The following is a 27,414-nucleotide window of genomic DNA, read 5'->3' on the forward strand; positions in this document are numbered from 1 at the left end:
AAAGGCTCCTAATCCAGGGGTCCCCCGGCAGGGCGGGGGGGTTGGGAACCCTAATTCTGGGAGACCAGTTTGATAGACTTCCTGTCACTCTAGGCGGCCTCAGAATTGCTGTTCCCAGACAGGAGGGGAGGAGGAATAGACTAGGCCAAAGCCTTGCCTAGAGTTTAAGACTCCTCTAGCCAACTCCCAGACAAGCACAGGCCTAAAACGGTGTTTCTCCACAGCTTGAGTTTCAAGCCTACTTTTGTGCTCTCCTCTTTCACCCTCAACAAGAGGTTCTTTAGGTCTTCCTCACTTTCTGAGGTTGTTTATGTTTTTCCCGGCAATCTTAATTCCGGCTTCTGCTTCATCCAGGCCAGCATTCCATACGATGCACTTTGCATACAAATTAAATAAGCAGGGTGACAATATACATCCTTGTCGAACCCCCTTTCCTATTCTAAACCAATCAGTTGCTCCATATCCTGTTCTGACAGTTGCTTCTTGACCCTTATATAGGTTTCTCAGGAGACATGTGAGGTGGGCTGGTACTCCCATCTCTTTAAGGACTTGCCAGTTTGTTGTGGTCCGCACAGTCAAAGGCTTTAATGTAGTCAGTAAAGCAGAAATAGACGTTTTTCTTATACTCCTGTGCTTTCTCCATAATCCAGCGAATGTTGGCAATTTGATCTCTAGTTCCTCTACCTCTCTGAAATCCAGCTTGAACTTCTGGTAGTTCCCAATCTACATACTTCTGAAGCCTAGCTTTTAGGATCTTTTAACATCACCTTGCTGGCATGTGAAATTAGTGCAATGGTGCGATAGTTTGAACATTCCTTGGCATTACCCTTCTTCGGGATTGGAATATAAACTGATCTTTTCCAATCCTGCGGCCACTGTTGCGTTTTCCAAATTTGCTGACATAATGTGTGCATCACTTTAATAGCATTGTCTTTTAGGACTTTGAATAGCTCAAGTGAGATACTGTCATCTCCGCTCACTTTGTTAGTAAGGCTTTCTAAGGTCCATTTGACTTCACACTCCAGAATGTCTGGCTCGAGGTCAGCGATTTCACCATCATGGTTGTCAAGGACATTGAGATCCTTCTTGTATAATCCTTGTGTATTCTTGCTACCTCTTCCTGATCTCTTCTGCTTCTGTTAGGTCCCTACCATTTTTGTCCTTTATCATGGCCATCTTTGCACAAAACATTCCCTTGATTTCTCCAATTTTCTTGAAGAGATCTCTTGTCCTTCCCATTCTGATCTCTACCCTATGGAGTCTCAAAGCAGCTTACAATCACCTTCCCTTCCTCTCCCCACAATAGGCACCTTGTGAGGTAGGTGGGACTGAGAGAGGTCTGAGAGAACTGTGACTGGTCCAAGGTACCCAGTTGGCTTCATGTGGAGGAGGAGTGGGGCATCAAGCTTGAGTCCACCGCTCGTAACCACTACACCACACTAGCTCTCTACCAATTCTGTTTTCACCTCTGGGCTGTCATTGGCATACACACTTGGCCCCCTGAAACTCAAGCCAAAGCACATTCTAAATACGCAGCTCTGTTCATTTGTTGGCGTTCTTTATGGTGCACACAAGCTGAAACGTGTTTCCATTGTGTGCACAGTAAAAAGTCCTCGGGCCAGGAGAATAAAAATTATGGCTTGATCCCTGGGGATCTGTCTTCTGTGCAAGACCTACCGAAGTGAATGGAATACAGATGGAGCACAATGAATAGGACATAAGAACACAGATGTTAATTACATAACATTGTGTTCTGTGCTGGAGAGAGAGAGAGATCATGCTTGGTGGATGATGCTAAAGAATTGTAATAGGCGACAGTGTTTTTAAAAGGGTGATATTATGCAGCATCACACAAGACCCAGTAGATTGTATTTCATGCAACATTCTAGCGTGTATTAGAACTCGCCTTCGTTTCCAACATTTTGTCGGTATCTCATGGGGTTTGCCTTATGATGGCATCCAACATTCTGAGGCAACAGATTTTGGAAATGTTTCCAAAAAAACAAAACAAAAAAACCTTGAAAAAGTCTGGATCTATTGTGGTGAATAAACCACTCTTATTGAATTTGAATGGGGCAAGAATGAGACACTTTCACAAAAAAAAAGTCATGTTTGCCACAGGCATTATGGTGTTTTCCAAAGCAAACATAAAGTGCAAACAACAGATGTGTGTCCTTAAACACCCATGAACATACATTTAGGGATCTGATTGCGTTGTAGTTCCTTGTGTGTGTATAATGGTGTTTCAGGATATATGTCTGCCATTTCCACTTTGGGTTTGCAGTGGGAAACATGATGGACAGTTGGTTGACGTGAGTGGGAGGGCTGTGGCTCTGATAGAGAATCTGCTTTGAATGCAGAAAGTCCAGGTTCAATCCCTGTCATCTCCAGCTGAAAGGATTAGATAGGTAAGGTGTGTCAAACATGCAGCCCGGGGGGCCAAATAATCCCCCCCACCCCCCAGAGCGCTTCTATCAGGCCCCCCAAGCAACTGGCTCTTGTCTGCTTCCTTCTCCCTCTCTCTTGCTTCCTTCTGCATCTCAGCTTGCTTTACAAGGCTTGCTCAATCACACAGGAGCTGCAGAGTAAAACTTCAATTTTCTCCACTGGTTGAGGTTCCTCCCCCGCCTGGTGCCCTGGGGAGGGAGGGAAAGAACAGGTAAATAAATTCAGCTTCCTTTGCCCAGTTCCCTGGATCCCATGGGAGAAATACAGAGAAAGCACCTATACGACCAACAAGTGCTAACGTTTTAAGCATGTTTTAAGTTAAGAAAAAAATTAGTCATTTTTGTCTGTGTCCTTTAAAAAGTTTATATCTCTGCTGCCTAATCTTAAATAGATACAAACATGGCCCTGCCCAACAAAATCTCATTTATGTCAGATCTGGCCCTTATAACAAATGAGTTCGACACCCTTGAGGTAGGTGGTGGTGGGAAGGACCTCTGCCTGAGACCCTGGAGAGCCACTGCCAGTCTCTGTAGATGATAGTGGCCTTGATAGACCAATGGTCTTAGTCAATTTAAGTCAGCTTCTTATGTTCATGAGACCAGGGCTGGTGCATGGGAGTAGGCAAAGTAGGCAGTCGACTAGGGTGCCACCTGGCTTAGGGGGCACCACTCTAGCTCCTGACCACTGTCACTTTGTCCTCTCCCATCACCAAGCTGCCCTCAACAAAGCCAAGCCACCCCCTCTCCCCGATGTGTGACTTGGCCTCCCACCTCATCCTATCCTGCCACCCTCCTTCCTAACATGGTCAGCAAGCTCTTATTCTCACATTTTTTTTTATAACATCACAATTTTTTTGAAAAATTAAAAATGTGAAAAGTTTCAAGTTTGGCGCTCTTCAATTTTCTTATATTTTTTAATAATGGGGGGGGGGGCGCTAGAGTGTGATTCGCCTAGGGCACCAGAAAGCCTATCTTGTCCTAGATGGCCTGCTTTACACAGAACTTTGTTTGCTTCCAGAGGTCACAACTAGTTGATAGTGTATACTTGTCATGTAATAGATATGATGTCTAGGTGGCATCCATAGCCATTTTGTTTGTGACAAATCATGTGTACACTGTACACCCATTGCACAGGTAGCCCTGAACAGAGGGAATGAATGCAATATATTTGGTGCACACATGATTTTTCTCTGTAAACAGGCCTTTTCAGATGTTATGTTTGAGGGGATCCTACCATATGCACTGAGGTATGTCCCTAACACACATGGTTGTCTGAAATGAAAACTGTGTGGATTTTTTAGCTTTGGTGTGCACGAAAGTAATAAGAACATAAGAACATAAGAGAAGCCATGTTAGATCAGGCCAATGGCCCATCCAGTCCAACATTCTGTGTCACACAGCGGCCAAATATATATATATATACACACACACACACACACACACACTGTGGCTAATAGCCACTGATGGACCTCTGCTCCATATTTTTATCTAACCCCTTCTTGAAGGTGGCTATGCTTGTGGACGCCACCACCTCCTGTGGCAGTGAATTCCACATGTTAATTACCCTTTGGGTGAAGAAGTACTTCCTTTTATCCGTTTTAACCTGTCTGCTCAGCAATTTCATCGAATGCCCACGAGTTCTTGTATTGTGAGAAAGGGAGAAAAGTACTTCTTTCTCTACTTTCTCCATCCCATGCATTATCTTGTAAACTTCTATCATGTCACCCCTCAGTCGACATTTCTCCAAGCTAAAGAGCCCTAAGCGTTTCAACCTTTCTCATAGGGAAGGTGTTCCAGCCCTTTAATCATTTTAGTTGCCCTTTTCTGAACTTTCTCCAATGCTATAATATCCTTTTTGAGGTGCGGCGACCAGAACTGCACACAGTACTCCAAATGAGACCGCACCATCAATTTATACAGAGGCATTATGATACTGGCTGATTTGTTTTCAATTCCCTTCCTAATAATTCCCAGCATGGCGTTGGCCTTTTTTATTGCAAATGCACACTGTCTTGACATTTTCAGTGAATTATCTACCATGACCCCAAGATCTCTCTCTTGGTCAGTCTCTGCCAGTTCACACCCCATCAACTTGTATTTGTAGCTGGGATTCTTGGCCCCAATGTGCATTACTTTGCACTTGGCCACATTGAACTGCATCTGCCACGTTGACGCCCACTCACCCAGCCTCAACAGATCCCTTTGGAGTTCCTCACAATCCTCTCTGGTTCTCACCACCCTGAACAATTTAGTGTCATCCGCAAATTTGGCCACTTCACTGCTCACTCCCAACTCTAAATCATTTATGAACAAGTTAAAGAGGATGGGACCCAGTACCGAGCCCTGCGGCACCCCACTGCTTACCGTCCTCCACTGCGAAGACTGCCCATTTATAATCATTCTCTGCTTCCTATTACTCAGCCAGTTTTTGATCCACAAGAGGACCTGTCCTTTTACTCCATGACTCTCAAGCTTTCTAAGCTACTACACTGTAAAGGGTTTGGAGTTGCACATACTGAAGCTGAAATATATGTCCATATCTCTAATGAGACAAAATGGCAACCATACATATCAGGAACATTAAGGGTCAACTCACAGATAGCCCCTCCTCAAACTAGTCTCTGAAGAAGTTGCACGTTGACTGATCATATTCAATGATTGTATGGCTAACCATATGATTTAATCCCAGATTTATCCAGATTATCTAGTTCTTAGTACCTGCATTGTACACTGGCACTCTCTTACAAAAAGATGTGCACACACATACAAGATGTAATATATATACTGGGCTAGTTACTTGAACCAGCAAGTGAGAACATGCGCAATCAGTTACTAAAATGGAATACAAGGGCAGTTTGAAAAGGGTCAGTGATTCAAGCGATGCCTTTGTCAGGATCAATTATACAGCAGGGTGGTGGTAGTGATGGTGGTGGTGGAAAGTGCCATCAAGTAACAGCTGTCTTATGGCAATCCTGTAGGGTTTTCAAGCCAAGAGACGTTCAGAGAGTCTTTGCCACTGCCGGCCTCTGTGTCATGCCCCTGGTATTCCTGGGTAATCACTCATCCAGGACTGACCCTGCTTAACTTCCAAGATGTGATGAGATCAGACTAGCCTGGGCTCTCCAGGTCAGGAGACACAGCAGTGAGTTGACCCTTGATAAAAGAGCAATGATTTTGGATTTTTTTCCTAATAGATCAACATAGTTGCCTGCATTTGCGCACATCCCTCCCACCAATGAAGCACATGGAAAGACTCCAGGTGTGCTTGTGTCACACCTTGTTGCAAAAGAATTCTGTAATAGCTACAGAAGAATTGTTCTCTCTCCACCATTACCCATTTGTAGAAATTGCCAGAAATGGCAAATGAGATGAGACTGGGGGTAGTGGGGGGGGGCGTTCTTTTATATATCTGCCACACCACTTTTAATAAGCAGAAAGGTCTGTATTTCATAGGCTAAAGTTTTATTTTCCCTGGAAAGGGAGCGGAGAAGTGTGAGTATAAATCTGCAAACGTTTTGGGCAATGCGGCTCTGGAAACTGACTCATCGAGGAGCACCTTGCTTCGTGCCTAATCTGGAATTTACAGTGGGGTAGATTGGAGGGGGGTGCGTGGGTGGGGTGGGGTGGGGGGGACAAAGTTGGATCTCGGCGCTTCCCGCTGTTGCAAATGAGGTCACTTTTCAGCTGCTTCAAGGCTAGCTAAACAGGGTCTGTTATCAGAGTCAGCAAAACCCATTCCTTCCCTATTTGGTGTTGCGTTAACCAGAAGAACCATTTCTGTATTAAATATTTAAAGAGACTCTTAGGGGCTTCCTATGCCTGGTTGTTAAATTTATATAGAAGCTGGGTGGAAATGGTCCCGCCGTCTCTGATAATACTGTCAGCTTTAATATCTTCACCTTCCAGCAATATAGCTGTCAGCAGGAAGGACGGAAATGGCAAGTTTTATTGGAAAACTTTATTTTACACTGTTTGACTCTGTTTCCACAAAGCCACATTGCCAACATTTAGCTCAACAAGGGGATTTCCCCCCCCCCCCGCCCCTGTATTGATGCTCACGTTGGACAGAGGAGTTGAAGAATTGTGCCTAACTCTGAAAATTGCCCCACTGATAAAAAGGCCACTATAAACTTACAGAATATATAAAATTGCAGAATTTGTGGGGAAGTGCTCTGATCCAGCTTTGTTCATGCCCCAGAAGATCTGTCCAGGTGATGTACAGTGCAAAATACCATGCCTTGGATCATGCATTTTACTCCCATTCCAGTCATTCCACTGGCTGCCTATCAGTTAACAGGTTCAGTTTAAAGTACTGGCTATCACATACAAAGCCCTTCATGGCCCTGGTCCCTATATCTGAGAGACCAGCTCTCCCCCTCTGCTCCACCATGACAGCTTTGCTCACCTGAGCAGGGCTTTCTGCAGGTGCCAACCTCCAAATGGGCAAAACCAACAGCTCCCTGTAAATGCCTTGTCTGTTGTGGCCCCCACCTTGTGGAATGGTCTGCCTGAGATCAGAAAGGTTCTCATTCTCCTGGCTTTCTGCAAACTATGCAAAACTGAATTATTCAAGAGGGGTTTTCCACACAGGCAACAAGGTAGGTAGCAATGTACAAAATGATTTATGAAGGTACTTGGATAAATCATTAAGTACTGTGGTCTATACTTCTGTGTATAGAAAAGAGCAAGAGTCAAGTAACACCTTGAAGACTAACAAAATTTGTGGCAGGGGATGAGCTTTTGTGAGTCACTGTTCATGTCTTCATTTTGATCTAAGTACTGTGTGTAGTTTGCTGTAAACTGAATCCTATTATGTTATTTTGCATCATTTAATATGTCATGTTAATACTTATATTTGCTTCAGTATTGGGGTTTTAGATTTCTGGTTGGTTCTACAACCCAAATCATATCCCATTGTTTTATTGAATGTTTCATCCTGTTGATTGTATGGACTCATTCTGCATAATCCACCTTGAATCCCAGTGAGAAAGGTGAATGGTGCGAAGAAAATTTTAAAATTACAATGTCATTTCATGGTACTATTTATTTATTTATTTCAATTTATATCCCGCCCTACCCCACCGAAGTGAGCTCAGGGCGGCTCACAACATAAAACTAACAGTAAATCAAGTTAAATACATTAAAAATTAATACAGTAAAATACATAAAAACACATTTATCAATATACCATGCTACATCTTTCCCTAAAAGTCAGTTCTTCAAGTATTCCAAAGTTCAGATATGCTGGTGTTCATGAATTTGGATTTTCAGATTCAGATATCGGTCAGTTGTATGCCAGCTGGAAGAGGGTTGTCTTACAAGCCTTGCGGAGGCCCTGGATTATATTGTCAGCCCAAGTGGCCAGAAAGTTACTCTGGGTCAGGCCTGCTCCTAGGAAAAAGAGTGAGTTTACATTGTGTGAAAGAATTGAGGTGCTTGGACCTCTTTTGTCCCACTGAGGAAACTGGGATGGGAAAGCAGCTGGGCAACAACTTTCTTCTTGCCAAACAAGATCATAAAGAAACAGCAATATGGTCCATGAAGATAAGAAGCTAAGAAGTTGGTGGGTAAATAAATATTGATACAGGTGAGAACAAATGATGGGTTGGATCCAGCCAATTTTCCAGCTGCTGAACAAGGAGTCCCCTTTGACTATCTCCCCACCCCCCCAAAAAGGTGGATTATGAGATCATGGACAAAGTCATGTGTGATACGGACTGTGGTAAGGAGAGAAACTGAGCGAAATGGAAGGAGTGGCTAGATCCAGCCCTATAGTTTGACTCTCAGCTGTAAATTTCTCCAGTAGAAAAAAGGATAGGCATGTTTGCTGGTATCCTTTTCCAGTGTAGACTTGCTCCCTCACTGCTTCCTACACAGTCCTTGGGCCCCAGGGGCATGCGTTGGGAGGAGGCACACCATGCTGCAACAGGAGCAGAGATTGGTGTTCTACTCCTACAAAATAATCTACCATCACCAATGATCATCTAAGTCTAGGCCATGTGTTCTCTACCTTCATTTATTTATTTAGCATTTGTACTGGTTGGGCCACCTTAAGTCCAGGATTTCTGTGGCATTTGTTAAATTTCCCTGAGGGCTGCTCTTTACTGTTAGTCATATTCATGGGAGAGAATGTTGGGAGAGCTATTTAGTGAACATGCATAAGTGATTTTTTAAAATGTCTTCTTCCAGCGTCTCCCACCATCATTTCTGCGAAGGCTGTGGCAACCATGATTATACTTTCTGTTAAGGGAAACATGCAGCTCACCTACCCCATTTTTTATCTCATGCTTATCATAATGGTTCTATCTTGTCTTTTCCAAGTCAAGTAAGTATTTGTATTCTACCAAGCTTCCTCACTATATTATTTCTTTCCATTATTTATTTATTATTCCTTATGCATTTATTTAATCTGCTGATTACTCCCCCTCTCCACCCTTTGTATTAATGTTTGATGTCCTGCTTAAAACCCAGCCAACTCCTGATGGGCCCTTGCCAAACTCGGCACTGATTATTTCAGGCACAGATGCATTATTATGACTTCACTTCTTCTTTGATTTATGACTGGTATGCTTTACTTTGCTATTAACTAGCCATGCAGGTTTTCCTGAATGCACTTTTACGTTGACTGTAGATTCCAAGCCAACTGAACCTTAGCACTTTCCTGCAGGGCTTTCCCCCCTCCTCACATCTTTTAGACCCAATGCCAGTCACTAATAAATCTAACACCCAGGTCCGCTTTCACCAATTTCCCTCCCTCCCCCTGTACCACTTGGCTTTGAACTGAAAAGTTGTAACGTACTTGCTTGCCTTGCCTTTTCTCCTGTTTGCTTTATCATCATAGTATACCTGACTGTGGGTGTTGAAATCTAAACAACAAAACACATAATATGTTTTATTGGGACCCACCAAAATTACACAAAATAGGGTTCCCAACTTCCAGATGGCACCTGGAGATCTCCTGCTATTACAGTTGATCTCCAGATTGGTTCTCCTGGAGAAAATGGCTGCTTTGGAGGGCATTATACTCTCCTGAGGTCCCTGTCCTCCCTAAATTCTGTCCTCCCAAAGATCCACTCCTAAAATCCTGAGGTATTTCCCTACTCAGAGCTGGCAACCCTAGACATAAAACTATGCAAACTTTTGAGTTCTACAAAATTCTTCATCACTACCCCTTTTTTGTTAAAAACAAAAAAGGGGTAGTGGTTGTGAAGAAAACCACCTTTAAGGCAATGTTGGATCCAACCTGTTTTCTGCAGGTACAAAAAAAAAAAAAGACTACTGGGATCATGGGACCAGTTTGGACACTAACTACACAGGTTGAGGATGAGAATAAGAAGGGGAATTGACTGAGACTGAGCGAAAGGCTGGGTGGATCAAACCCTATTGTTTTTGTGACTGGATTTTGCTTTCGAACCATGTGGTTACCTGCAATCTCTTTCTCTATTGAGAATGATTGCTGTTGAAATGCGTTCCTTGTGGGGCAAGTAGCATCCCCAGAGGAAGTGATTGAGGTTGGAGAAATGGGCATGGGAGGAAGAAGAGGTCAACTCCTTCTGCAGCAGTCTAAATCAGAGAAACCAAAGGCTTCTCTTTACTCTCAAGATGGATCCATTCACAGGTGTTCCAGAGCATCGACTCTTAGAGAGCTGAGATCCTATTTTGCAGGTGGGAGGCTGTTGGTGGGAACAGTGGCTTACCTAAGATTAGCTGTCAAATATGGAGCTGAATTCTGCAGCGTGCGCTCTGCCACTAGGCTACTCTATCTCTCAAAGAATGCAGCTTGCAGCCAAAGAGAATTGCAACCTTGTTTTAGTTAATGGCTCATTTGGGCAGCTTTGGGGGGATCTTCATGCACGGGGGCATATGATTTCTTCAGACTATCATTGTAAGGAATGACCAAAAGTAATGAGGTGTTTTCAGTGACTTCAAAATCCTGACTATTCCATGAACATGCAGGATTTTTTTTTATTTTTAAAGCTCCAAGGAGACTGCTCAACAGTTGCTAAAATAACAATGCAGTCACTCCTAATGTCAAAAACAGATCAGAGGTTGGAGTATTACTGTTGCAGAAGTAGACTTTTCAGTATAACTCTGTTTAAAGGATGCAAATATTCAGGCCCCAGTCCATATCACTGACAAATTAGAAGGGCTGAGCAATACAGAAAGCATTCCTAAGCAGGTCTACTCAGAAGCAAATCCCCTGTTTTTCAGTAGGTCTTGTTCCCATGAAAGTCTCCTTAGGATTGCAGCCACATTATTTTCAAAGTTGGACTTTTGCAATTGTACAAACAAATATTGAGATAGTCAAGGCTTTTTTTGAGCAGGAATGCAGTTCCAGCTAGCTTGGTATCAGGGGGTGTGGCCTAATATGCAAATGATTCCTGCTAGGTTTTTTCTACAAAAAAAGGCCTAGAGATAGCAGGTGGAAAAGTGTATTCCATTTAAACTTTTTTTAAAAAAATGATATAATTATTAGGAAAAAGTAATTATAAAACACTCTGTGGGGAAATGCTGGTTCCCTCTTAGTTTATTTTTATAATTACTCTTTTATCAACATGTGCAATTGCAAAACTTAGAAGTCTCAATGACAGGAAACATTTTGCTGCTGATTCTCTAATAAAACATGGGGAAAGTCTAATAAAGCATGGAAACTCACGATTGCATTCACCTTCTATTTATTTATTTGGAACATTTTCAATTTGCCTTTTAAAATTTTTATTTTACTCCATTACTCCCCAATGAGATCTGAAGTGGCTTCTGTGAAGTAGGTTAGGCTGAGAGAGAGTGACCAGCTCAGGGGTCCCCCAGTAAGCTTCTATGGCAGGCCAGGAGTTTGAACTTGGGTCTCCCAGATCCTGACCTAGAGCAATCCTCTATACCACACTGACTCTTATAATAAAGTAGATAATAAAACTTAGAGCTGGATCCTACACACTACTGGAGGAAGATTCTGATGGGGATGGATCTTTCTTGCCTTTCCCTGGCAGCCCTCTGTGACCATTGAAAAGATGATATCAGGGTTTGGAGTAGTCCTATGAAAAACAACAACAAATGAGTAATGGCCAGCTGCAGCGAGGATGGTTAAAACAGACAAAATCGTCCCTCTTACATCAGCAGACGTGCCACTGACCAAACAGCAGTTTCATCCCCCATCCCCTATATTCTGTGGCTTTTCCCCCCACACAGAACTCCCAAGCCCTGGTATAGGCTTTTTTAGTGTTTGCAGGGAGTTGTTGAGAAAAGAGGTGTTAAAATCTAAGGATCCAACTCTTAGAATTTATGTAGCATAAAGAGATATACCTCACCCCAGTAATCTTTACAAGCCTGTAGGGTAGATAGACATATTGCAAATGGAGCTCTCAGGCTAAGAGAGAGTGGCTTCCTGAAAGGTGCTAAGTGAGATTGTGGTAGAGACAAGATTTGATTCACGTTTTCCCCCTCAGCCACTATACTAAACCAGGTCTCCATCCTTATGCAGAGTTGAAGAATTTGGATGAACAGACAGCTAATTTGCTTGAAATATCAATGGATATTACTTGTTTACACTTTGCAATTTTGGACCGCATTCAGACATCCTGTTAAACTATGGTTTGATAAAACTCTGCTCTGTTGTCAGGGCCGGATTTAGGGAGGGGCAGAGAGAGCGCTGGAGGGGGGGCACCAAATTGGGTGTGGAGGCCATTCTATTCTATGGGCCCATAAGATAGAATGGGCCCATAAGGGGGCATTATTTGTTTATTTTGCCACCCCTCAAAAAACATGTAGATCCGGTCCTGTTTATTGTGGTATTTAAATGGACACTACACAACCAGCCATGGTTTGCTGGTGGGTGCTAAACTGAGATTCTGAGTAAGTGTCATGAGCCCTGACGAGGAGGAGCTGGAAGGGTTAACAGACCTGGAAGAGTTGCCAGCCAGTTCCTCAGCTGAACAAACAGCAACTGGCCCATCAATCACTCTCCAGGCACCAGTGTCAGCTGTTGATGATCAATCTCCTCCAAGCTCTCCTCCTCCCATCTCAAGAGTTCGAAGCAGGCTCCGGAAAGAACTTTCAGAGCAAAGACTTGAGGCACGCTGATGCTTCAGATCTCTCAGCCCTGAGTTCTAGCAGAGTCACTGCCACCCAGGGAACAGGCTGATTGAAACTCCCATATAGCTCCCACCCAGGACCTGGTAACCTTGTGGAAGCAACAAGTCTATTCTCTGGCTTGCATCCACGCTCCTTCCTGATCCTGACCTGCTTGATTTCCTTGGCACCCTGACCTTTTGGCTTTTGGACATTGACTTCTGATTCCAGTTTGTGATTCTGCATTGGTGACTTGACTCCTGCTTGACTTCCTGGACTTTGACCTTGGACTGGCTTTGGACTCCTGCCTGCCTGCACCCTGAGTAATAGTTTGCACTTGACCTGTTAACTGTGGTTTGTACTAACTGTGGTTTACTTCTGAATGCAGAAAACCTAGTTTGTTTAGTTCCACCACCCCCTGAGCCTCCTCCATACAGAAGCAGCAACACAAAGCAACAGGAAAAAAATCTAGCCGCTCCCACTTTATTACTTGGTGATACATCCTTAGGACATCACATCCACCTTTCCTTTATGACTCCTTCCTGCTCATGGATTCACCAAGAAGCGTTAGCCTTTCCCAAGGGGAAATTTAAAAGGCAGCAGGACCAAAGGTCTCAGTCATATGCTTTTATTCAGTTTGCCATTATGCACAATATAAGTTGTTCCACCAAAACATTGCAGGCAAAAGCAGTTGAGAACCTACTTACTGCCATACCTCCTTCCCCATTTTATTTATTTACTTTTATTTACATTAAATTTCTATCCCGCCTTCTCCACAAGCGGACTCAGGGCGGCTAACAGTCAATTCAGATATCTACATTTGCAGTTTAAAAACCAATAAAATACCATTATAATTAAAACATTCTATGGTGCTGTCTTCAGTAGAGGTGAATTCTTTTCCTGATGGTGATGGTGATCATACAGTAATCATAGCTCTTTAGAGATGTGGGGTGGCAGTCTCCCAGGTCAGATGTTAAATATCTAGGGTTGCCAATCCCCAGGTAAAGGCAGGGGATCCCCCTGTTTGGAGGCCCTCCCCCCACTTCAGGGTCGTCAGAAAGCAAGTGGAGGGGACGGAAATGTCTGCTGGGAACTCTATTATTCCCTATGGAGATTTATTCCCATAGAAAATCATGGAGAATTATCCATGGGTATCTGGGGCTCTGGGGGGGCTGTTTTTTAAGGTAGAGGCACCAAATTTTCAGCACAGCATCTAGTGCCTCTCCCCAAAATATCCCCCAAGTTTCAAAACAATTGGACCAGGGGGTCCAATTCTATGAGCCCCAAAAGAAGGTGCCCCTATCCTTCATTATTTCCTATGGAAGGAAGGCATTGAAAAGGTGTGCGGTCCCTTTAAAAGTGATGGCCAGAATGCCCTTTGAAATTCAATTATGCTTATCACAGCCTTGATCTTGGCTCCACCCCTAATGTCTCCTGGCTCCACCCCCAAAGTCCCCAGATATTTCTTAAATTGGACTTGGCAACCCTATAAATACCTGTTGGGACAGTTCTGTCCTGCAGGCCCTGCAGAAGGTAGAAAGATCCCACAGGGCCCTTATAGCTTCTGCGAGGGCATTCCACATTCCTGGTGCTGCCACCAAGAAGGCCCTAGCCCTTGTAGAGCATAACTTGGCCTCCTTTGGTCCAGAAATGGACAGTAGATTTTGTGTCCCTGAACGCAGTGCTCACTGGGGGACATGCAGAGAAGACAGAGCCACACACACACACACGTGAAAAAGTGAGCAAGCAAGCTACTCATATTCTTCTCTTAGTTAAGGAATATGGTGAAAGGCCAAGAAAGCAAAGACAGTGATTGTTGTAGAAGGTTAATTCTGCTTCAGATGAAAAAAAAAGTGTATGGAATGCAGTGAAGTGGATAGACTGAATGGGGACAGGGAAGTCCTTTAGTAAGAGCTGTCACACCACAGGGGTCCAGGAAGGGCCTTTGACTGCCTGCCATCTTTCTGGTAAGGGTCTGCCTGGGAGGGCCCAGAGCACCCACCCAATCAACCCTTGTATCTTCCCTAGGCGTTTAATATAAGAGCTTAGGCGTTTAATATAAGAGCTCTAGAACAAGTGGGTAGTAAAACATTTAGTGCACCAGTGAAATAAGAAACAGTATAGGTTGATGTAAATAAATAAAAGCCCTGACACATCTGACTAGACATTCCCGTCTTTATACCATATAGACCCACCTGCTTGGGTGAGGCAACCCTCCAACTGCCTTCTGTCCAGCATGAACCTTTCTCCCTGCAGCCTTTCCAAAATGAAAAACTTCACTTACTAGGTGGATCTTTTATTGCTTCCCTCCCAGGCCCCACCCCCTCTGGGATAGTTTTCCCTCCAAAAACTCTGCCACCCAATCAGAGTGACAGAAGAGATCCTGGGAGATGCAGGCCCACTAGCAACTTCTAGACAGGCTTCTCTGGAGCCTGTAGGTCACACTAGACCTATGATCATGACAAGAGCAAGGAAGAGGAGATTAAGCTTGCCTTGGACTTGCCTGTTCTTCCCCTGCCTATTTATTGCATCCGATCAAGATCAGGTGGGTGCCATATAAAATGAGGCTTTGCTAGCAGCCAGGCAATGCAAGAGAGGTTGGGATAGAATCCAGACAAGATTTGATTCAGGTTTTCCACCTCCAGCCACTATGCTTAAAGATGGGAGAGTGGCCTGATGACTGGGGTTTTCTTTAAAAATTGTGATCCATTTTGTCCGCGTGTCTGAATTCAGCATTTGTTTGTATCATTCTGTTTCTTGTAGTTAATTGTTTGCTTGGAGAAGGCTGCCTTCTGTTGGGTACTGATGGTTAAATGGCTAGGCACAGGGGTGACCTACGGTAGGGATGTGCAAAAAAAAAAAAAAAAATTCGGTTTTACACGGATTCAGAAGTATACGGGGGGGGGGGGGAATTCGGAATCCCCGTATACTCCTGAATACCGCATTCGGAATAGCCGCATATACGGTAGATGCGCAGCTTTTACCGAATATACGGCCCTATTATACCCTATGGGCCATTGAAATCAATGGCAAATAGGGTATATTTGAAGCTGCATGGAGGGGAGGGGATTTGAGGGAGAGCCCCCAAATTTGCAGGGGACCTGCAGAGGACTCTCCCCTCCAACCCCCCCAAGTCCCAAAAAGATTGGGCCAGGGGATCCCATTCCAGAGGGTGCCCCTATTCCATCATTATACCCTATGGGCCATTGAAATCAATGGCAACATAGGGCATAATTAGAGGCTACTGGGGGGCAGGGGGTTTGAGGGAGAGCCCCCAAATTTGCAGGGGACCTGCAGGGGACTCTCCCCTCCACCCCCCCCCCCACAATTCCCAAAAAGATTGGGCCAGGGGATCCCATTCCAGGGGCACCCAAAGAGGGTGCCCCTATTCCATCATTATACCCTATGGGCCATTGAAATCAATGGCAACATAGGGCATAATTAGAGGCTACTGGGGGGCAGGGAGTTTGAGGTAGAGCCCCCAAATTTGCAGGGGACCTGCAGGGGACTCTCCCCTCCAACCCCCCCCCCCAGGTCCCAAAAAGATTGGGCCAGGGGGTCCCTGTCTTTGGGCTCCCCAAAAGGCCCATTCCAAGCCCAATTAGCCACTTCCTCACTGTAATTGTCGTGGGAAAAGTGGCTTTGGGGAGCAGGGGGTTTTGAGGAGAGCCCCCAAACTGCTGTGCAGCTTCAGGGCACTGTCCCACACCAAACCCACAAGGCCAAAAAAAAATTGGACCAGGGGGTCCAATTCCTGGGGCACCCAAAGCCACACCTAACCACATCAGAGAATCTCTATAGGACCCAAATGCACTACATCCCTCTATCTACTCTATGAACCCTGCAGGCCTGGAAGCAATATAAACCCAGTTGCCAATGTCACTGCCACACAAAACACAATCTGCTCAAGGTCTCCTCTGCAGACCTGGCTGCAGCAAACCGAGATGCCAGCTCTCCAGCCCTGCCCCAAACAACACGGGGAGAGCTGGCCAACCACAAAAAACCTGCTGGTTCTGGGTCTCTCACCCAGGTGCCAGCTTCCCTGCCACAGAACACACAATATACAGATGCCAGCTCTCCAGCCCTGCCCCAGACAACACGGAGAGAGCTGGCCAACCACAACAAGCCTGCTGGTTCTGGGTCTCTCACCCAGGTGCCAGCTTCCCTGCCACAGAACACACAATCTACTCTATAAAAACAAGAAAGTGACCCAGCCCACACACACCCTCACCAACCCCCACACCAACCAGAGGTAATTTAAAAAAACCAAAACAAAACCAGCAGAATCACAAAAGGCCAAGTGTTTAAAAAGTGGCCTTTTCACCAACAAGAAAGCTCAGGCCAAATAAGTCAACAACACCCCCACCCCCAAACCAAAAAAAGGGACAACAGGAGAAAAGGCCAAGCAACTCAAGTGTTAAAAAATGGCCTTTTCACCAATAAGAAAGCTCAGGCCAAATCAGTCAACAACACCCCCCCCCCTAAAACCAGAACCAGGAAAAGGGGGACAAAAGTGGGGAGGGACGGTGGCTCAGTGGTAGAGCATCTGCTTGGTAAGCAGAAGGTCCCAGGTTCAATCCCTGGCATCTCCAAAAAAGGGTCCAGGCAAATAGGTGTGAAAAACCTCAGCTTGAGACCCTGGAGAGCCGCTGCCAGTCTGAGAAGACAATACTGACTTTGATGGACCAAGGGTCTGATTCAGTATAAGGCAGCTTCATATGTTCATATATGTTCAAAAGTGGCCTTTTAACCAATGGAAATTAGGCCAAACAGCACCCCCCCCCCCAAGAACCCGAAGAGAAGAGTAACAGCAGCAGCACAACACAGCAGCAACAAATCAAACACTGAATACTTTTAAAACAGTAAAAAAAAAATAACTTTTAACAATACAGGAACTTTGCCAACCCCTCCCCCCCAAAAAAACCCTTCACCCTAACCCCAAGAAATCCAAGCCACCCAAATCAGGAGAAGTAAAAGGACACTGCACTTTTAAAAGTCCTCTCACTAAATTAAGATATGGGCAAATTGGCAAAACCCCCCACCCCAGGCCCCCTCCCCAAGCAGAAACCCCTAACCCCCTAACCCCAAATAAGCTACCCCACCACCACCCAAATCTGGATAAGTAAAGGGACTCTAAGTCTTAAAAAGTCCTTTTACCAACAATAAATAAAAACAAGAACCCCAAGATTGTCTTACCTTGTCTTCTCTAGTCCAGGGAAGTCTGGTAAGGCTGAGTGAGAGAGCAGCAGGCAGCATCTGAAGCCAAGGGCCAGCCAGCAGCAGCACAATCTCTCACACACAGCAGCAATGGAGGAGTCCAGCCAGGAAGGAAGACTCCTTAAAAAGCCCTGCAAAGCATGCATTTGCAATGCATTTTGCAAATGCATGCTTTGGATTGGCTGCTGGGGCTCCTCTTCCCCCTCTCCCCCTCCCTGATCCCAGGGAGGCTATGGGAGAGGCGGGAAAAAACAACTAAAGGCGGGAAAGTAGGCAAGCAGCTCCTTTGAGGCTGCAGAAGCTACTTTCCCGCCTTTTGAATTGACAGCCGTATACTTCCGAATAGCCATTCGTAAGTATACGGCGAGCTGTATTCGGCTGCCGTATAATGGGCACCTATGGGGATCGGCTGCAGCTTATTCCATATACAGCCGAATCAGTGGTGATTCGGCTGTAAATACGGTTCGGCCGAACCGAATGCACATCCCTAACCTACGGTAGCGCTCCAGATTTTTTTTTGCCTACAACTCCCATCAGCCCCAACCAGCATAGCCAATGGCTGGGGCTGATGGGAGTTGTAGGCAAAAAAACATCTGGAGAGTTACCATTGGCCACCCCAGGGCTAGGGTGTTTACCTCATCACTTGCCATGCTCTTGGGAGCCTGGGGAAGAAGAGTCATTTCTAAATTCCTGAATTTAACATCTCTCTGTGTGTGTCAGCTGTCATTGCTAGCAGGCTCCCTTAGTCATCAAATACCCAACCAGCTGAGGTTTATCTGATCCTGTCTTTCCTCATCTATGAAATATGAAAATCATTCTGTCCTAGAAGGCTTTTGAAGTGGCAAATGTTCTGTTTATACACTGATTTTTGCTGCTGATGGTTTACTTCTTATGACTTTAATGCTATTAGTTTCATTCTGTAGCTTGATCTGTTTGTTTTATGAACTGTAAACTGCCTTGGGTGCTTTATAGAAAGCAGAACGGTGGGATATAAATACACAATTAGGATTTCCTAGCTGTGCAAAGCTAACAGTGTACAACTTTCTTCTTACAGGTTCTTGACCCAAGCAGAGAAACTCTATGGAGCAACAATAGTGATTCCAATAAACTATGTATTCTTCACCATTAGTGCTATCGTGACAGGTTAGTGTCTACTTCTCAACCAAAATAAAAGCACAAGAACTGAGCAATTTCCCACCCTCCTCCTGTTTTGAATCAGCGTGCTTTTTCTTCTTTGGAACTTTTATATGTTCATTTGTCCCTACTTAAAAGCAGTTTTTGAGTTCTCTGTGTTTTGTCACACATGAGTGTGTCCTGTAAATGGAATCTTGATGGAGCTTTGAAGACGAGTCATTTGGGTTATCAGTAACTCTAGGATACAGTAGATAGGCAGAAATTATCAGGAAAGTGGGACACGTCTGCAGCTTCACCAGAAACTGGGAAACATACAGTAAAGAGCAGGTTTACATCCCACTTAACTAGTATCTGTGAGTACAGCCTTTTAGTTCTCCATATAAATGAATGGCTGATGGCTACTCCTGTGATAAAAATGGCTGCATTGAGGGACGCCATTGCAACAGGACCAAAACTTCTCCTGCACCTGACTTGAACATATGAACATATGAAGCCCCCTTATACTGAATCAGACCCTTGGTCCATCAAAGTCAGTATTGTCTTCTCAGACTGGCAGCAGCTCTCCAGGGTCTCAAGCTGAGGTTTTTCACACCTATTTGCCTGGACCCTTTTTTGGAGATGCCAGGGATTGAACCTGGGACCTTCTGCTTACCAAGCAGATGCTCTACCACTGAGCCACCGTCCCTCCCCAACTTAAGGGTGCCTAGTCTCCAAAGGGGAACTCCAATCCACCCTTGTGTGCAGAAATGCTTTGCTGTTCATCCCCTTAGGAAACCCTAGCCTGTCAGAACAATGAGCATTTTGCTCGCATAACGTAATGGGCATGCTGCAGCCAACCTTGAGCACTTTTTAAGTCCCATTGATTGCAGTGGGAGAGAGTGAAGTGTGTGCTTAACATTCTCGTTGAAATCAATGGGATTAAAAAGCATTTAACTCTGGCTGGATGATGTCCAGTGTCCAGAAATCTCTTCTGAATATGATTACAGATGCCAATGGGGACTAAAACTCAACATCATCAAAATCTCTCTTTCTTGGGGTTGATATTCTCCATCTATCCTGTTTTATTACTTTATTAGAGGTACCTGCAGTGACTTACAATGAATGCTTTCCCCATGTGTATCTTGGCTCCTTGGTCTCTTACCTGCTAAAGCAATTTCGGCAAGGAAGCAAGCCCCTAAGATAACAACCAGCTGTGCTTTGCAGCCGTCTGTGTGTATATATTCTGTTTCAGCAAGCTGGATGCGCTCGGCTCAAGCAAAGGAATTAGAATGAATCCAAAGCCATTTTTAAGCTATTAACATTTTATCCTGGGTGAGAACTTTTGAACTGGATATGATTGAAACGAGACTCCAATTCCCTAGAATTGTATGCCGTGGTAAGAACAAGTGAGCAGAGAGGGACCAATATGCTGCCTTCACAGTCAGCCAAAAAGTTATTGTTACTATAACTTTTATGACCCCTTTAACACACACAGGGGCCTGCTCTGTCGTTGGGTTTTCAGGAGATCTGCATACAGAAATTCCATTAGTTTATGTCCATTTCTTATTCAAAACCCACCAAAGCTTAAAAATATGGATTGGTTCAACAGCTGGGTTTAAAATAGGCCTGTGCTGTATGATACAGAGGAAAGATTGACCCAGGACAGCTGTAATGATGTAACCAAATGGAGAATTTGACTCTAGGTGCTTCTGGGCCAACTCCTAAATATCCTTACTCATTCTGAATTTGACCTGAATAAGGCCCTATTAAAAGCTGCAGTGAAGGAGCTTGAGATTAGATCACAAGTGCCCAGATTTGTTTGCATGAAACAATTAACACGGCTATTAATTATTGGCAATGCAGGAAAAGCACTCCTGTGCAAATCCGTTAATGTTAGGGAAAAAACCACTTGATATGGGATTGCCAGCCACATGTAACTGTGGACTTTTAGTTGTGTGGATTAACAGCCCATAGATGGGGGAAATAGCTATAAACTCAGAGGATGCATACAATCATTTCAGACTGGGGATTCTGCTGCTAAAGTCATGTTGAACAAGTAGTCTGAATTCTTCTATTTAGTTTCTCTAAGGCTACAGGACCAATCATGTTTGGATTAAACAAGGAAACTTTATTAGGGCTTATTTATTTATATTTAAGAATTTCTATGCTGCTTTCCCCCCAAGGGATCCAAAGTGGCTTACAGAAATTTCCAGAAGAAACCAAACAGTTGAAATAAGCAGAACAAATGAGCACAAACCCTAGGCAGATCCTGCTTCATTAGACTGGCTATGGAACCAAGAGCCCTTTGGCACTTGCCCTTTGGTTTATATCCAAGGGCTTGTGCCTTTGGCAACACCTAACCATTATACCTGCAGGCAGAAATGTGACTGAGACACCGTTGAAATGTTGGAGGCTGGCAAGATGGATTAATCAAGAATATATCAGAGATCAAAATTTCTTCCCCTTTCCAAGTCAATCAGTGGACTTGCGGCAAAGGGCATACTGCCTGCACCAGACGTACAGACTCCATCCTCTTTATGCCATGATTGACAGTCAGCTGGTAGCACCCATTCTCCTTTTTATGCAGAGGGAGGTCCGCGGACTCTTATCTGGGAGAACCGGTTTTGATTCCCCACTTCTGCACTTGCAGCTGCTGGAATGGCCTTGGGTCAGCCATAACTTTCGCAGGAGTTATCCTTGAAAGGGCAGCTGCTGTGAGAGCCCTCTCAGCCCCACCCACCTCACAGGGTGTCTGTTGTTGGGGAGGAAGATAAAGGAGATTGTGAGCCACTCTGAGACTCTGAAATTCGGAGTGGAGGGCGGGATATAAATCCAATATCATCATCTTCTTCTTCTTCTTCTGTCTTTGGTTCAGATATGTTACTGGAGCACAAATGTTCTTTAATATTTAATATGGATGATAAACTTTCCTTTTGACAATTAAGAGTAGTTTTTGAATTCAAAATGTATGTTGCCTTGCAATTCATCCTTTCTTTGCATACAAAAGACACCAGTTTGAAATATGCAGTTTTATTTAAATGCAATCAGTAACTTGATTAAAATTTTGACAGTTTGTCAGCTTGAAAGTCTTTAGTTAGTCAATAGCAATAATGAGTAATACTACTTTGGGGACTCAAGAATTTTCTAGCACCTGTTCAGGTTTGTATGAAGGCAAATATTCATACAGCAGCATTCTAATTATCTCAGTAACTCCTGACATATATAGAACTTCACACCTGAGACAGCACAAATTAGCTGTACTATCAGTTTCCTTATCCTTAAGAGAATGCCTTACCTAGGGCTTTTTTTTAGAAAAAAGCCCAGCAGGAACTCATTTGCATATTAGCCCACACCCCCTGACTCCAAGCCAGCTAGAACTGCATTCCTTTTCAAAAAAAGTCCTGTCCTTATCAAGAATTACTCTTGTGATACTCAGTAACAATTATGTAGTCAAGGCCTTATAACTTAACATGCAATAATGTTTTGCTTTAAAGATGGTAAGAATTAGGTATATTCCTTTCCTTTATATGTAAGTGGTTTGGATAGGTGCTTTGGATCCTGTCCTATTTATATGTAATTAAGAGCTAAATTAGGAGAGAAGAGATGCCCCTTAATTCCAGTCAAGGTTTATCTGCTGTGCTTCAAATTCAAGAGCTGTACTTCTTGTTTGGTCTCAATACAGGAGCCATATTTTATCAGGAACTCCAAGGTGTGAGTTTGCTGAGCGGCTTCATGTTTCTGTTTGGGTAAGTACTTCTGGTGGAAGTCTATAGCCAAGTTAGGGCTGATGCATGAAACCAGGTTAAGAAAAATTCAGATCTGCAGCAAGGATCTAAAGATCCATGTGGCCAAGTCAGTGCAAGGCCATCCTGGGAATTTCTGGATATGCTTTTCTGACTGCAGAGCCTTAGGATGCATCAGGAACACATGCCAGGGGATTGCTTACCTTTCCAGAGTGGCATCCTACACAAAGGCCTGTGGGGGAAGGAGGGGCTCAGGAACTTTAGAGCATGAACAGCTCTGTCAATGACTTTCTAGATTATCCCACTGTAAATACAGTGGAACCACAGATGGGCTAAAGGCTAATTTGCACACATGTGTTCAGAGGCAGTGGGTGGATCCAGCTTAAATTGGCAGTTTCCACATTCTTCCTTCCTGCTGCAGGCCCCACTGATGTCCTTCCTCAGGGTCTCCTTTTGTAGAGATCAGTGGTCTGCAGTGGGAGGGGGAAAGCAGGAAAATTCCATTCTGCTGATGGAAAACGTAGTCTGGATCCAACCCAGTTTGTCTCTGGATACCAGCAGCTGCAGGGAGGGGGGGAGGCAGCTCCAGGGCAGGAAATTCCTGGAGATTTTGGGGTGGAGCCTGAGGAGGGCATGGTGTGCAGAGAAGAGGGACTTCAACAGTGGGATGTAATGCTGTAGAGTCTGCCATCCAAAGCATCTATTTTCTCCAGGGGAACTGATCTGTGGTTTGGAGATCAGTTGTAATTCTGGGAGAATTCCCAAATCCCACCTCGAGGTTGGCAGCCCTACAAAAATGTAAAAGCTTTGTGTATTTGAGTTGTGAGATACTACACTGTAAATATATATAACTACATCTATGGTATATGCTAGTTATTCACCTTTCGCTTTCTCTCCCCCCTCCAATAATATATATCTCAAGCAGATTTTGAAGAATTTGGGAAACAAATCTTTCAAATTAAAAAAAAAAAGCCAGTGGGTAGAATGTTAGACCTATTTCACACCCCTACTCTGCCATTAAGTTTGTTTGGTAACCCTGGGCCAGACTGGCAGCCTAACCTACCTCACAAGGTTGTTGTAAAGGTAAGATGAAGGAGGGGAGACTGATGTGCACTGCTTTGAATTCCTTGGAGGAATGGCAGGATAAATATCTGCTAATAAAAATTGGATATGTGTGGCCATGTTTTCTGGATTCATTACACTTTCTCGTAATGATAGCAAATGAGAACCCTCTTGAATCTGAAAGGGAACAGTTACAGTCTGTATTTGGATTGCCAACTGGCTTGGAAAAAATGTCCTGTCCCTTTCCTACATTTTAGTGGTAGATTGCTGAAGCTTTTTTTTTTTAATGGACACTTCATTTATTCTCCACCTTTCTCCTCAGTGGGGACCCAAAGCTGTTTACATCATTCTCCTCTCCTCCATTTTGTCCTCACAGCAACAGCCCTATGAGGAAATTAGGCTGGGAGTTGTAACTGGCCCATGGCCACCCAGCAAACATCCATGGCAGAGTGGGGATTCAAACCTGACTGTCCCAGATCCTAGCCTGACATTCTAAGCACTGCATGATACTGGCTCTCATTTTATGTCACAGATAATAACATCACCTGGTATATGACATTTTATTAAGCCCCTCTTCAAGGGAAAAGAAATTTTTGTCAAGGCCAGTTGGCAACCCTGATTAGACATATCTCCTCTGTGCTTGCAGCCAAATAGAGGCTGGCATTTCAGGCATGCATATAAATCCTCACAAAGCCACACCCTTCAACGTTCTTCACCCCACAAAAGTTATTCAAGTTCATCCAAAGGAGAAATTGTCATGGTCCTCTTTCAGCAGAACAAAGACTTACTAGTTCTACTGGAGAACTTGCTGTTTCCTGTTAGCCTTGTGACTTGTTATCAAAACTACTCATTATTGTTTGACTCCGCCTCCACTGCTGTTTTAAATTTAGGACCATCTCCTTGGTGTTTGATATTTTCACACTGCAGGCTTTATTGGTTTCATTCATTATGTGCTTTAAAATGTACTATGTAATTGATGTTGTTTAAGTATTTTTATGAACTTTCTTTTTGTAGTTATGTTTCCTTGACTATTTTTATTCACATCTATTTATTTAAAACTGTTTTGTTCTGCTCTGTCTCCTCAGGCTGGCATTTTTGTAGTAGAAACATAGCGTATAAATTCTAAAAAAGAAAATAAATTGCTGACTGTGGTGCTGGCTGAGTCAGGGTACCACCCAGTTTTATGCTGATGTTTTCTCCATGTAAATGTGTCCCTAGCAGTTGAATACTGGCCCTGAGAGACTCTGTGGTCTTCTGTATGTGCTGAGGGTGAACTGCTTTATTCAAAACATTTTTTTGTGCTGAGAGTGAGCTGCTTTATTCAGAACATTTTCTCCAAACAAGAGCAATGTAACAATCTGAGTAAAGTAGCCCACCTCAGAACACATACAGATGACTATGAGTCTCTTAAGGATAGTTTTAATCTGTGTTTGCTCCCTACAATAAAATGGCTAAGGGCTCATTCAACTGTTGCCTTATTAGCATGAGAGCTGCTCTGGTAATGCCAGAAGATTTAGGCCACCCACATGAGAGACAGTATTTAGACTACACTCTTCAGATTCTAATAGGCCAGCAAGGCTCCCATGTGGTGGTAGAAATGGCTGTGAAGTCGCAACCAACTTATGGTGACTGATGTTCCCTCTAAGCTGAGTTAGTGTGAGCTAGCTCACAGTTTTTTAGCCTCGAGTTCACATATTTTTGTCCTTGCTCAGGAAGAATGACCTCAGAACAAACTCATTTATGCCGTAGCTCACAACTTGAATGCCAGTTGCTCACAAAGTCGAAATTTTGCTCACAAGACTCCATAGCTTAGAGGGAGTATTGATGGTGACCCCCTCATGGTTTTTTCAAGGCAAGAACAGAGGAGGTTTATTTATTTATTTATTTATTTTTTGACTTATATCCCGCCCTTCCCACCGAAGTGGCTCAGGGCGGCTTACAACACAATAAACTCACATAAATTCAGCTTAAAACATTTACATAATAAGGTTAAAACCATAATTAATAAGACATAAAAAGATAAAAACCAGCGGTCTATTAAGTGCATTTTAGTTCCATCCAAATTTTTCTCAGTGTCAGTTAGTTGTTGTAGGCCTGCCGGAAGAGGACTGTCTTACAGGCCCTGCGGAACTGCCCTAGGTTTAGACTGCTTAGCTTCTGAGATATGATGAGATCAGGCTAGCCTGGGCCATTCAGGTCAGGGCATGGCTGCTGTTGGCTGCTGCTTCTCCTCCTCCGCCGCCAACTTACAGCAACTCCATAGGCAAGAGTGGTTTCAAGGTGGTTTGCCATTGCCTGCCTCTGTATTCCTTGGTGGTCTCCCATCCAAATGCCAACCAGGGCTGACTGCGCTTAGCCTCCAAGATCAGGCTAACCTGGACTATCAAGGTCAGAGCTGTGGCTCCCATACCACGAAAGAAAGGTCAGAAACAGAAGGAAGCTTGCTAGGTGATGTTGGGTCACTTACACATTCACAGCCTAACCTATTTCATAGGATTGTTGTTAGGATGAAATGGAAGAAAAGAGCATGATGTAGGCCTCTTTGGGTCCTCGCTGGTGAGAGAGACAGGGTATAAATCAAGAAACTAACTCAATAAATGACATCATGATTTTTACAATACTTCTGCAGGTGCCTTCTGTCATTTGTTGGAGTATTTTTAATCACCCAAAATAGAGGCAAGGAACATTTGACAAGTTTTTATATAGACTATGGACACATTCCTGGTAAGTTTATTTCTGGAAATGTTCTGTCAGATATTCAGGCTGTCATCCCGATTCATGCATCTGAAAAACATCCACTAACGGAAAGGCTGAAAAGAAAAACCACATCAAATAGATCTTCCAATCAGTTTTAATAAAAATTGCTCTTTACTTAATTTTTTTTCCTATTTTCAGTTGATTTTTTTAAAAAAATCTTGAATTATTTCCAGCCTTTCACCACAGACTATCACAGCAAAGCAAATTGAAGCCTGTGGTGAGAAACCTTCTAAGGGGAAAATAATTAAACTTGTTAGGTTGAATTTATCATAGTTGCTCCAACTAAGTTTTTTATTATTATTTTAATCCCACAGGATTGACGACAAGAGGGAAAATTCAACCAGAGTCAAACAGCTTGTCCTATGGCTCTTTGCTTACTGAAGGTGAGTCTGTAAAGACTCAAAGCTAAAAGAAAAGAGCATCTATTAAATGTCAGTTAACAAGAGAAACTGCTTATTTATTGGCTTCATATTCAACACCACCCTTTTATTACTCATGCTCATTGTGTGTCAAGTTATTTCATCCTGACAGCTCTTATGGTGATTTAATCCTGTTTGAGGATCCCTTGGCTATCGCAAACACATTGCAATTTAACCTAGCTGTTGTGTTCAAAATGATAGGACATTAAATGAAACCTGGGTGTTATGCTTATGCAGTGGTTCTTTTTCTGTGATCTCGTATTTCTCTGCAGCCAAGCAGTTCCTGTGCACAGAAAAAGCAGTGGGATCATATCCATTTTGCCTGAGGGCCATTCTTACACAGACCTTTTCCCTTGGTTATTGACACTATTTGCTTTTTTTAGGTTCACTGGTCCCTCAGCAGTTAGGCGACATTCCTCCCAAACACGCGTTTCAGTGTTTCTTCATTTCTTTCAAGTTCTGACTTAACATGATTTATTTAATTTCTAATGCAAAAGTTGGTTTATCATCTCACGTGTGAACTGACCACACTGTTATTGCTATACTAGGTACAGAGAGGGAAATGGTGATTTCATTTTTTTCCTCTCATTT

General features: G+C 43.7%; 1 protein-coding gene across 1 annotated transcript in view; it reads left to right on the forward strand.

The window, feature by feature from the left end:
* The window catches only part of NIPAL2 (NIPA like domain containing 2), a 57,471-nt gene extending 30,422 nt beyond the window's left edge, over positions 1-27,049 (forward strand). Inside the window, exons 7-11 of the mRNA XM_060243448.1 lie at positions 8,637-8,772; positions 18,784-18,872; positions 22,525-22,588; positions 26,277-26,371; positions 26,719-27,049. Coding sequence (XP_060099431.1) covers positions 8,637-8,772; positions 18,784-18,872; positions 22,525-22,588; positions 26,277-26,371; positions 26,719-26,813 — 479 coding nt within the window. The 3' untranslated portion in view covers positions 26,814-27,049. The remainder of the gene's footprint in view (positions 1-8,636; positions 8,773-18,783; positions 18,873-22,524; positions 22,589-26,276; positions 26,372-26,718) is intronic.
* The last annotated feature ends 365 nt before the right edge of the window (positions 27,050-27,414 follow it).

The sequence above is a fragment of the Heteronotia binoei genome, chromosome 7, assembly GCF_032191835.1.
Source record: "Heteronotia binoei isolate CCM8104 ecotype False Entrance Well chromosome 7, APGP_CSIRO_Hbin_v1, whole genome shotgun sequence".
Classification (NCBI taxonomy): Eukaryota; Metazoa; Chordata; class Lepidosauria; order Squamata; family Gekkonidae; genus Heteronotia; species Heteronotia binoei.